Raw genomic sequence first — 13,884 nt, 5'->3', positions numbered from 1 at the left:
AAATTTGTATTCATAAGTATGATTGTTTGTATCGGTCTGGGTGTTTTCTATGTATAATATGTATTTATTTACAAAAAAATGTATCCATGTATTTATATCAGTTGTCTAGTACCCATAACACAACCTCTGCTTAGCTTGGGACTAGATGGCGCTGTGTGAATTGTCTTGAGATATTATATTATGAGTATATAATGCACTAATTACATATATAATATAATATACATACAATATCATAAATTATATACCGTCAGTAAAAATACATGCTTACTTTAGCGAGATCCTGCTGATACCATCCATTAAGAAATCCGAATAAGGGATTATTTGGTGGTGATAATCTAAAATTCCATATGCCGTCCAACTTTCTAAGGTCTCTTGTCAAGGTTGCTCTTGGGTACAGCGGTGAGCACGTGTTTATTACTGGTTTCTTTTGTATTATGTTAATGACGTTATCATTAGATGACACTGGAAGTATGGCAGCGACGAATGATATGCACACTGTTCCCAAAAATATCACTAACATTGTCTTCATTGTAGATTTCTCTGAAATGAAAATAATAATCTGGGTTTAATTGACTTGCAACTACATTTTAGTTTAGATTACGAAGACATCGCGTCTATAATACAGAAGCGATACTTTTGCAAATTTATACAAATATTCACGATATTTTTTTGTAAAATTGATATAATTTGTAAACATATTTTTAAACGTTTAAATAAGTTCATAATCTCACTAGATCGAATCGGTAACGATCGTCTATAGACATGAATATCATTGGCGTTGCAAAATAGGTAGGTGTACCTACATGGTAATCTTTAGTACCTACATTTCATTTTTTTATTTGTGGGTTAAAAAAGAAAAATAATTATGTATCGGATCGGATACGGCAGATTGAGAATAATATATTTGTTTTTTCGTTTTACGTTCTTCTCTTATTAATATTGGCTACATTTACTAGGTTATTTTTATTTTAAAGAATTTATTTAAACTCGTATAAAATAATAGCAACAACATGTTTAGATCGTAAACAACTTAGCTTATAATATTGCAGGCTTGTATGTAAAGAAACTATGCACCATGTAGATAAATAGCATAGTTACTACTTTGAAACTTTCCTCTACAATAATATCTATTTACTTAAATACAATGGTATATCAATGCTAAGTATTTTGCAATGGCAATCGATTCACCGTGTACGGCGAAAAACACGTCTGCGGAATCTGATCTGATATCCAATCCGGGCTTTATGGCTGACGTCTGGCCTGGTGTCCAGTTCAATGTGAGCAGTCTGCCAGTGAATGTTATTGTCGATTGACATTAAAAGGGGGTTCTTGTTCTATTGTATTTTTGAATGTACTAAGAGAAATATCCATATGGACAAATTTGAATTACCACTATTTTCATTGAAAGGATTTATTCTCATCTTATAATAATATTTCGCGGTCGACTTCTATGCGGTTTACCCTGGAAACCATCGATATAATTTTTTGGTGAATTTGCTTTAATGTGCAACTGACATGACCTTATCCTAATTTTGTCAGCTTCCACTGGTTCCCAGCCAGTGTTTTATTCATTGATAATAGTGCAATTCCGCCGTACAAAACATGTAATCTTATCAAATATCATTCTTGTTATATCAAAGCTAAAGAACATTGTTTCAATTTTCATCCAATTATTTTGAACAAATCATTTATCAGTAGGTATTATGCTGCTAACTTTTGTTAAATGATTTGTAGTTACTAAATTGTAAAACACATGTCTATTTTTTGAGGTAATGTGATAACTTACTCAAACAATGTGCTGCTTGATGTATGTAATTCGTTATTGGTGGAATATTGTTTGACAAATACCAAGGTCAAATATATTATATTTTATTACAAGATTTTATAGTCACTTTACATAGAGATTACCTACAACTGTAATATCGATTACAATGTTAATGACTCGTCTCGATTTGAGTATAAAGTACTTTTTAAAAGGTATTTTATATCTTTGTGCAACTTCATAAGCAGTAAACCCCTCTAACTAAAAATAATATATTGCAATTATATTCAATAAACTATTCGTTTTCGATTATAATAGTCTTTGGCATGAGTCCGAAGTAAAGTTCACACAGAACCGCCCGCCTTCATGACGGGGTGCAGATGGATGCTGTGGGATTCTGACCGACTAAAACCTTGCAATGTGTTTTTTGAAACCGCGATTAATTGCCGGCGCGGTGAGGGAGCACTGTAGTAAACATCCGCACGCTGACCTTGGGTCTTCAGTGAATGAGCCGGATCGACGTGGGATGATGGGACCACTCTGCCACTCTGCATGGATCACATCTTCATCATCATTAACCGCTCTGAGTGTCCAAATAGGAGCTTCGGGTCAACTCAACAAAACTTGTTTTCTTATTTCTCTTATTATCATGACTGACTAGATGCCAGTAGAATAATATATATATACTATATAATCAAGAATAAGTAATATTACGAATTGAATACCAACCGAATGATAATTGTCATTAGATACAATCATACGGGTGACACGGCCGTCGACTGAATGCAAGAGAAATCTATTTAAGATGCAGTGTGTGTGTAAATGTACTTACTATCTATTGCAAATTGTATTAATCATCTGTAATTATGTAACATTTCTTACTTTTCCTTTTCCTGATATATAGATGATAAATCGTTGTGCAGTTTGTAAATTCCTCATGTAACAAAATTAGTAACCTTCGTAACGTAGTAGTTTCTTTAATATTCAACATATATCTTATTTGAAAACAATGTCTCTAAGTTAAATCCATTTTTTAAATAACTTTAATTTAAAGCTAATGCCAGCTGAAGATTTTGGAAAGTTGGACAAATTTCTTAATTGTATAATATTATTATTGAGTTCGATTTATTCCATGATTTTTAAACCATTATCCACCACTTTAGTATATGACCTTTACCACAGATAACATAATATTACTAATTGAAAACAAAAAGAAACCATGAAATATGTGGTTACTATTATAAAACATTCTAAGCATATTTTCATATTTGAACTACATTATTTCGACATAAATTAGTTTTGTAATTTTTGTAGCTTAATTTCACTAGATTCTGGGTACACCTTTTTAAAATAAACCTACATGTAATTCGACAGTTTTAAAATTCGTTTATATCATAGAAGCATTTGTTAATTATAACTATTGTAATGCATTGTTCAGATAACTATAACAGGTATGTCCGGCATGTGATGAGAAAATACAGTAAATGCAACCAGATAGGTTAATTATATGCATCAATGTGACTAATGTGAGCATTGCAAAACAGCTTCATGCCCTAAAAAATAAGTGTGATTATTATAGATAAAACTTATACCTACTCATTATTAGTATTTTTATGTATTATACTAAAATTGTTAATACGAACGTGAGTTTGTTCAGTTACTTGACTACGTGACTTTGGCATTACATAAGGAATGGAATGGAACACTGGAATGAATAAACCTATTTTTATTTTATCTTACTTTACATCTAAAATTTGCGTAGGTATTATTATATCTACCAGATTTCAAGACAAAGAATTAATCATATATAGGTACATATATTTAGGATAATATAATACAAGTTGTATTGTATTTCACAGAAACAATAACAATATGTCATACTATTTTTATGATACAAAACAATTTTTTAAGCCTAATTAGTTTCTCACTACTCTGTAGAGCGCCATTATCTTCACCACCTCTAAACATCTCTAAACTGTGCTTAATTCTTACCAGTATGTACAGTGGTCCAAATCATTAATCCAAATATGTCATCATTTAGTCTACCACTATATAAATGCCCATCGCTTGGTGTCCACAGTGTGATTAGTTTGGACTATCCCTCAGAGGGTTATCAGTCTATTAAACTAAAAAATCAATCTAACTATTAAATACTGTTAACTGTTGGCGCCAACACGCAATAATGTACTGGAATATGGAATTGAAAACCTCTTGCTTTTGGCAGCCGATTGAAAATATTCTCACCAAGATATGTAATCACAAGTAACATGCATGCAACAATACTTCGTAACAATTATGAGCGGCATCTGAATATACTTCTATACACGCTATCTTTTTATCTTTTTATTCAATAACCATTAGTTCTTCTCAATTTCGTAATTCCCATTCTATCACTATATGTTTGTTTTCTAGCCTTCTCATTGTGTGCAACACTTTTTAAGGGACATCAAGAAAGAGGAAGTTATTATTTTTTATGTTTGTCTGTTTATATATCATATATGATATCTTTGTGAGTTGGAACCAATTCCAATATACTGCAAGAAGATTGCAAATATACAAAGGTTCTTCTACTTGACTGTTTTCTACCATTCACTGGATTTTTTCTAACCTCTGTTGGAACATGGCCATGTTTGTCCTAGGTTAACAATCTCACTTTTCCTAAAGTTAATGGTATGAGTCGAAGCCTGCACAGATAATCTTTGCCTTCCTAGCAGGGTTACCTTTAAATTTATGTATGTGTCTTTCTAATTAACACGGCTAAATCAAAATTTTCAAATTTATATATTAATGGTCGAATTCTATAGAAGCTCATTGCTCCGTTTTATTTGTGCCAAACTCAAATTACCTAATAGTTAAATCAAGTTTTATCGAAGTAGAGTTGAATAAAGTTAAATAAATATATTTAATTTACATTCGGTCGGATCGTGTAAACAATTCGTTCGTTAATCGTTCGGCCCGAGTAAAACAAATCAAGAATCAAGCTTCGTGATAGTAATGTCCAACAAATTACATCCTCGTATTTGTTTATTCGCGGTAAACCCCAGGTCATTCCAGGTCAGCAGTTGGCCACCTTAATATATATAAGTTCATTTACCTTAAAGCAAAAATATGTGCCCACATAATTACACGAAAACTCAATTAATATTAGAAAACAGCAAAAAAGACTAAACATACATCAAAAGGTCAGCGGCACCCGGTATGATGTAATCACACCATGATATTTTACTGTTGCCACCTCCGTGCTTAATAATTGCTGTTCCTTACCGAGATAGCTAAACTCAAATAAAAACGTTTCAATTATGTATTTTTTTTCCTAATAAATAAACATCTTTAAGAATTTTTATTTGACTTGTCTTTCCGGTTTAATTTTAATCCACTATTCTAACACTTGTAACGACTGCACCGTTGCACGAGTTGAAATTTTAATCAACTATGTCATATTAGTGACATCGGACACAAAATTTTTTATTTATAATTACGATCAATTATTTATTTTGAAATCGATAAGGGATTTTTCCTGGTCCTAAATAAAGACATTTCATAAGAATTCTGTATTTATTAAAACTAATGTAACTGTTTAGTACTAAAGAATAAAAAAAAAATTAGTTTTATTGTTAACGAAGTCATTGTGTAACACAGACACGCGTAAAAAACCAGGTTCGTATCAGAATTTCCTTCCGTCTTTTTGAAATAGCAGATTACGCACTTAATAGCGTAACATTCCAGCTATGATTAGTTACAGCCTATCCTATTAAACACGGAAGGAATATTAGACTACTGTGAACACTGAATCGCTGCATTCATCTGCACGCCCAGGCGTCTGCAGAACGCATTTTCATTCAAGCCCATTAAAATTCCTAATCCTTCCATTCTACTGTTGAATACATTCATTGTGCCCTCAGGAATGTTTTATCGTTGATCTCTTGATGCATACTCGCGTTACTAAAGTTTTAGTGATATAAGGTATATTTTAGTTTTTTCTATCTATTATATTAATTAGTTTATCGTTAGTTTAATTTAAGTAATAGAACAATTATTTATAAATGTAAATACGGTTTACAATTTGTCTTATTTTCAACGGGAACATCATTTAGAGAAATCATCCTTTTATGCAAATGAAACTAAAGTACTAACTTATGAGTTACTCATAGTCAATTATTTATTATCAAACTATCGAACAACCAATCTACTCTACTGCAGTTAGCCTAAAATCTTTCATAACAATTCTTATTTTAATGTATTAAGGATTTTATGTCAAAAGAAACAATACACCAATTATCACTTATATGATATGTCTTAATAAATAAAATTGATACCACATCATCACAGTACAATAATTTTATTACAAGAGGGTTTAAAAGAATCTTCTAAGTTATGCGAATTTTGGGGTTTATGATTACCTGATCAGTTTATCGATTCGCTGAAAAAGTTATTTACTATATAATTTTGTAATTAAATTACAGAGATAACAATGTAATCTAAGCAGTAATTCATTTTGGTGAAAACTCATCAAGTTTCCAATAAATGTAGAAAAGGATGTGGTAGCTTTTTATAAAAACAGGATTACAGATAGTACTTGTAAGTAAAAATATCTACATATGGTGTATATACATCTAAAATTGTGTCATAATAAATATGATGTTAATAAAATTATGGGTCATGATCTTCTGTTTATAACCAATTAACTAAATAGAGTAATCATATTTGTGAGTGAATGTACTGGCGAGGTTAAACCTGGCGTGGCATCATTTAACAAACTTATCTGGAGATCACGGCCGACTATAGCAGTCGACCACATCATACCGTCCATCTAACTATTGTGTATCTTATAATGCTACAAATCATGTGATAATACGCGAATGAGGCGAATGAATCATCCCACCGATATAAATTACGATCTAAAAAATACTTTTCGTATCTATATAGAATATTAATACCGAATACAACATACAATGTACCCATAAATATTACATGAAATGATTTCTTGAGATCACTTCTAAACTAGACGGCATATTAAGCAAATAAGCGACAACTAAAAACTCGCTGGTACTACTTACATACAACAATAATATCTACTAGTTTCCCATGCGTCAAGTAAGTTAAAAATATAAATTAAATTATGTAAATTAATTATAATAATATAAATTCATATATTTCAATGATGGTTTCTAAAGGGCAAACATTACATTCCATGTTTTGTCGAATTGAGTTCGTCAATAAAGTTTCCATTGAAGGTTGACCTACACTATCTTTGTAAGTAGGTATACAATTTATAGTATAGTATAAACAATTTGTAGTTGTTTATACTATACTATGTTTATTCTCAAAACTGAAGTACTGAAACGTAAATATTTTGATATATGTAAATAATTATTTCAATCGACTTCTAGATGGTTCTAAATTCGTCCATTTAATTGTATTTTGTGTGTAATATTAGATTGTATTTTATGTTAATTCTACACTAATTTCGATATTTTTTTCAATATCCTATTCCTTCCGTATGGAAATATAACACGATTGGAGTTTTGATTAAAAATATTATATAGACTTATTTAATGATGTCTTTGAAACTTTGAACTTAATCTGCATAAAAACAGATAATGATCAGGAAATTCGTTAGTGTGTAGCCAAAATTAAGTACCTGTTTTGTATTATGTTTTTTATGCTTTTGTTTATTATGCAAAATGTCAACGTAATTAGTCATGTCCTTTGTTTGCTGTTTTCAAGCAGGCCGTGTACTGGCAGTAGCTGTTGACCCGCTTTAATGAAATGTCTCATTAAAGCAATGAGCTTAATTACTTAGGCTAATGTGTCCGTTTTGGGCTTATCTACTTACGAATATGTTAGCTATGCAGTTTTCTATGTTTTATTACGAGAACTTTAGTTACTTTTGTCTAATAACCAGTACAGTTTACAAGTACCTACATTCTTTATATAGGTTATCTTGTATGAGATAGATTTTATTATCTTCTGCGTGATTATATACTTGTGTGTCACCTTACTTCTGCCGGTGCCATGCCGCTTCTATTTATATGCGTTGTATTGACTGCATGGTGAGATATGGGTTTAAAATTACAGGTTTTAGGTACTAAGGTTTGATAACACATGAGGGGTATCATTTTATGTTCGTTCATCGTGGCATTGTTCACTTACAGTTTTTTATATATTTTAGGCAGATGAAATAATGGTATTATTGCATATTTAAAAATCGCTTGTATTCAAAATATTAATGTCTTTGTGTATATATAAATGTGGTATATATAGTTTTTATCACATTTGTTTATATACTTAGAATTAATAAATATCATATAACAGATAATGTACAATCAATATTAAGAATAAATTTCTGTATATTCAAATCTACTTTTACATCCACGCTAAAATATTCTGACTCTAGCCTAAATAGTGTGCCTAGATTTTTAAATTCAACCGTTTATTCGTATTCATATCAGGTACTGTTAAGAGATTCGGAATCCGTCCTTTATAAATCATTCGACTGACAAACAAGCTGTTAGCTCACGAATAAACATGACTATGGGCATTGACACTGTACAGGATACAGTACTGTGCCCAACAAGATACCTATTGCTCAGCATTGATAAAGGACTAAACTACCATTATGCCAGAATAATTAGGAAGCCTGCTTAGGAAGACATGCGTGGATAAAAAATTCGTCAATAAGGAACTAAATAGGATGCAATATAGCTTTACACAAAGAAATTACTTTGACCTTAAAAATAGACAAGGTATAATTTATTTACTTTTAAGTAAATTAATGCAGTGACCTAATGTAAATATTAGTTACAACTATGTAATTTTATTGATAGTAAAAAAATACATTATTTTAATATAATTTATCTGTCCCCGAGTTGTAATCGTCAATATAAACTGATATTCAAATTTAGATTTTAAGTAAATACTAGATATGGTTACGAATATAGTTTCCAGTTAGTTATACCTAATTTTGGACAATTTATTTTGCGTGAAAAAGAAAGCTTGGTCGGACACTACATTATATCACTCGGACGGACTCTACCTTTAGTACCTAAACTCACCACATCAAAGGCAAATGGCCTCGGAAATAACAAACAACTGGCCCAGTTCTCTAAAAAATAAACATAGGTGTGTGTTCTGTAGGGTGAAATGTGTTGTTTCACGTACAATTCTAGTTCATCGACGTTAATTTAGTGGTACGTATATTAAGGGTGAAACGTTGTTTTAACAAATTGTTTGAGTGGTTAATGAACTCTTTGAATGCATCCAATATAATTCTTATATCAAGGTGATTTTAGCGTTACTCCTAATTTATATTCTTCCAAAAAATATATTTTTTTATTAAAAACGCCAGTTTTTTTGTAAGATATATATATATGATTATATAAAAAGTGCATTGTGAATCCGTCTTATCTTCGACATATTGATGATATCACTACAGACAAAATAGCCGCGTCTGAAATAACATTTTTCCTTCATCATTATTATAGTCGTAACAACTCGTTATTCACAGCTGGGCACGGATCTCTTCTCATAAGAGGAGGTTTTAACTTCCTATTAATTATCGCGCTGGCGAGGTGGATTGTGTGTTAATTCAAGATATCCTTTTTGCATTGTATTAGTATTACATGTAATCTCTTATGTGTGGTATTACTATGTGAATTTAAAGCCAGAGCGGCATGCGAGTATATGTAGGTATGACTACTTCTTCATATCACGGAGAAGGCCTTTTTTGTGCTTATCCCGTCTATATGTTTTTTGTGTGATGACTTTTTAATGTAATTGGAATATAAAACAAGCTGACGACCCACCTAGTGGTAAGTTATTAGCGTCGCCTATATGTATGAATAGCACTACATCACGATATCATATGTCACCGCTGATACCACTCTAGCGTTTCTATTCCAGAGGATTTATTCGTAGATGACAGGCCTCCTGTAATTGATGTCTTGTGATTACATTGTTTTATTTTACCCGTTAATATACTCATATGTACAGCGTACAAAGCTAGCTACATTTCATATACATATTCTACTAATCTAGTAGGCAACTGTGTAGTGTATCTCATGATAGATATGAGATTTTTATATTGGCTATGATTTTGATATTATTTTATTATGCTTATTAGTCTGCTGTTTGTTCCCTCAGTTGTTTAAAATCGAACTAATAGATTGTTGTAAATCTCTAAGTGTTGCAAATTTTTAATCATACGATATAGTCATGCCATTTTTCTAAAATAGAACATAAATTGCAATGCCTTATTTTTATAACCGCGTTCGGGCATGTCCAACACATAAAATTAATATGTGCATTATTTGTAAATTTATAATTACTAACATAGAAATATGTTCGTTTTTTGTATAATTCTAACAGCAGAATGATGGTAAGTTGTAATGGTTACCTATATAACTGAACAGCATTATGGACGTCACATTATCTTGTAACACCCGTAATACTCATGCGGTGCCATTTCAGAGGACTAAGATGTCATGCCTCACATTCTGGAATTTGTTTTACTTTTATTACTATGTTTTTTTATTGTGTTTGTACTATTATCCCAAATACCTTAGGGTGACTGTTAAATAATCTTTTTTGATCATAATTCGGCTGTTTCATTAGTAATTAAGTATTTCTACTAAGGTGTAATTTCTACGAAGGAATAAAAATTACTTATGTTATAAACAAAGTATTGTCATAGAATAATTCTTTCATAGAAGTACCTATGTATTCGACCAAGTCCTAGTTTAATTGCAATGTTGTTCGAAAATCAAAACAATTTTGAAATTTATTCTGAATGTGTATGCCAAACTAGCGTACGAATGAATTGCAAACACGAGTTACAATTACAATATAAAAAACCAAGTGCTAATTTTTCACACTAGTTGTTTGAATCTCCCATTATAGGTATCTACATATTAGGAATTATTGGAATACTCGATAATGGTAGCTAGATGTAGGCATATTTAGAAATAATAAAGTTGAGGTAATATAAAATGAATAAAGTCCTGTTACTTATATTGCTAGCTTATCCGTAATATTCGTGAAGGGGTGTTATCATGGGGATGTAACAGCAAAATGCTGGTGGTCACTATATCATCACGGCATCATATCGTCAGTCAGTAGTCTCTGTATCATTCTATGTTTACATTTAAGTAGGTATTATTTTAAACACGACGGTAGTGGAAAAATATTAATACATAAACTTAACGTTCATAAGCGACTAAAATGTCCTACATGAATAAATTAATGTATGATTTAGATTTTTCCAATGCTCGTAACTTTAATTTGAAAATATTTAAAGGCGTGTATTTGTTACTTCTTTTCGATTCAAACCTGTAGATTGGCTTATCATTAGTGTTATGATTTACAAAATTATACGAGGATTGAACACGGTATATAATGAAGTAACGCTCGCCTTTGCACGAGGAATACATTGTTTTTATTTACACTATTTTTACATACATATATATAAAGAATATCAATTTTAGTATATCCTTAGTATTATACTCAGTTCACCTTACAATGACGCATGGAGTCCTTAGATTTTTTTCAACACATAAACTTGTTTCATTTATCAATATTTATACAAACATTATTTTTTGTCTCTATGCAAATATTTTTTCAAACCAACATATCATATGTATATACAAAATCTTTCAAAGTTACATATTAATTTCGGATTATGGGTATAGGTACATATGTAGGTAATTACATTTTCTATTTTTTAGTATTAATTAATTAATTTAAACTCTGAATTGCCAAGAATAGTTAGGACAAGTTTTTCTATAATTATAATTTATTTAAAAAATTAAAATACACGACTATGAATACTTTATGGATAAATCGCGACTCAATAAAGGCGAGACATAAGAAATTAATTCCAGCAGTGAAATTTGTTGGTAAGAAAGAAGTTATATAATACGAGAAACGTCATTTATCAGACGTCTTCGCAAAAGCGATAAAAAATGGCTATATTTTTATCGTATCGTCCAATTACCTCTTACTTAATGTAGAAATCGCCGATATATATACTTAAAGGAGAAGTGTATAGGCATTTAAGATATAACTTCTTGACCTTCTGGCCTTGCGGCATACGAATGTTTTATGAGTGTTTTAATCGCAATAATTAAACTTCCCATTGTTTTCATATTCTATTACATTATGATACATAATGTTTTCTGTATTTCTACAATTAACAAACGCAAGCCAGGGAATATGACGTGCGGTTACATGGAATTTGAAGCATTACATTACAACACAAACAATAACATAACTTTTATACTTTTTAGGAGATATTTTAAAGAATTTCTGTAGGTTTTATATTTTTTGTAGTTTCAAAAACCGGCCTCTTGCTGTCAAGTTGTTTATGAAAGCTTCACATTCGGACACAAAGACACACAAGTTATGGCATTGTTGTTGGATACAGTCTCTATAAAGTTAATTTTATTATAGAACATAGTTATTTGTCTTCTAATAATTAATTATTACATAAAACAAGTTTAAATTGATAATTTCAGAAAATATTTCCAAATAAAATACTTAGATACAAGGCCTCCTCTATTGAATTCGTAATGCATACGCTGATTGAAATACATAATTGTAATAATTATTTGTATTAACAACTATTATTATACAATATATATTGCTAACCGCCTTATTATATTTATACAGATGTATACAGATTCTGTGTATTCATAAATGTGTAAACGTAAATTTTTACTTTTCTGTATAATGCAAATAAAAGTATATTCTATTTATTAGTAAAATACTCCATAGCCACTAGAACATTTATTGAAATTCTTAATTTATAATCTTTTACAGATAATAACAAAAAAAAAATTGACACTGCGACGCAATGTCTAGGTATACGTGCTTACTTTAAATTATAGGCTATTGGAAATGCCTATACTATTTCAATAAGCTTTCATATTTATCATATTAAGATGACATTTCTACGACGTATATAGTTAAAGGTAAGTAACGTAAGTAACGAACAACTGTCGTTAATAAATATATGAACCGCCATCGTTCGAATTAATTTAATCTGTTATTTATGTTCACCGATAATCGATATATGAAAAAAAAAATTTGAATGCGTTTAGTCTCACTCCCTATCTTTGAAATCTAGTAATTGTATTGAACCAATAGATACAAGGCCCTTAGACATACAGACATGTGCAGTACATATACTTATTTAACTTTTATTTTAGTTATGAATGATTCAGTTACCATTAAAATGATTGTGGTAGTATACAATACATACAGCAAATAAATACATAAAATATATTTATTTAATTTATTATAAAGGTCTCTAAGTTTTTTTTGCAAGTCAAATCTCAAATTATATTTATTAAAAACTGCAAAGATAAGTCGGTATACCCATAATTAATAAATTAAATAAACATATTTTATTTAAATTAACTAATTTCTAATCCACTCAAAAAATATTTACCTTATCCACTTATTTTAATCAAGTCCACAAAAACTAAGGCTAATAAATCAAATAATACTACTAATAAATAAACACTATTTATTTTACTAAACTTCGAATGATTATTTACAATTTGGCAGTGATTTACGAGATTATGGCGCGAATTTCAAAATTAGAACGTAAACGCGTTCTCCGCCAGACGCGTGTCGGCGGACTGGCTGGCTGGATGTAGTAAAATATCCCACCCGTGTGATAGATTGGTACTGGCATAAACCAACTAGATCTGAACAAACATAACAATATACTGATAGCCTTATTACACGAGGCACCACTGCGTTTGGTCGATAAAAGTGATAATACAACTAGGTATTTCACTTTCTAGCCAAGTTAAGGTCCAGGCACGATAAATGAACAAGTCATTATTGCTTAATTACAACTTAGTGGTACATTACAGTTATAAACTTGTATACTTACCATTGCTTTATACTCTGTGGTTGGATGTTAATTAGTTAATTACAAAAATAGATATATCTATTTTTAATAGTACTGGATTGATTTTAATGTTTAGGCTTTGTAAAAAGGAAAAAAGGACGAAAATTGATTTTCTCTACTAGGTACACTTATAAGAAATATTATCATAAATTATGAAGGCTCCAGGCGCTTGGTCTCCCTTTACCGTCTGGCTTGTAACATCAGC

General features: G+C 30.5%; 1 protein-coding gene across 1 annotated transcript in view; it reads right to left on the bottom strand.

Moving 5' to 3' along the window:
* Positions 1 to 13,390, bottom strand: part of LOC131846679 (beta-glucuronidase) — a 34,807-nt gene extending 21,417 nt beyond the window's left edge. Inside the window, exons 1-2 of the mRNA XM_059196021.1 lie at positions 13,209 to 13,390; positions 269 to 540 (exon numbers count right to left, since the gene is read on the bottom strand). Of these exons, the coding sequence (XP_059052004.1) occupies positions 269 to 529 (261 nt within the window). The 5' untranslated portion in view covers positions 530 to 540; positions 13,209 to 13,390. The remainder of the gene's footprint in view (positions 1 to 268; positions 541 to 13,208) is intronic.
* Positions 13,391 to 13,884: the final 494 nt, after the last annotated feature.

The sequence above is a fragment of the Achroia grisella genome, unplaced genomic scaffold, assembly GCF_030625045.1.
Source record: "Achroia grisella isolate CSIRO2021 unplaced genomic scaffold, CSIRO_AGI_Agris_v1 utg512, whole genome shotgun sequence".
Taxonomy (NCBI): Eukaryota; Metazoa; Arthropoda; class Insecta; order Lepidoptera; family Pyralidae; genus Achroia; species Achroia grisella.
This window is presented reverse-complemented; position numbering and strand designations above follow the sequence as displayed.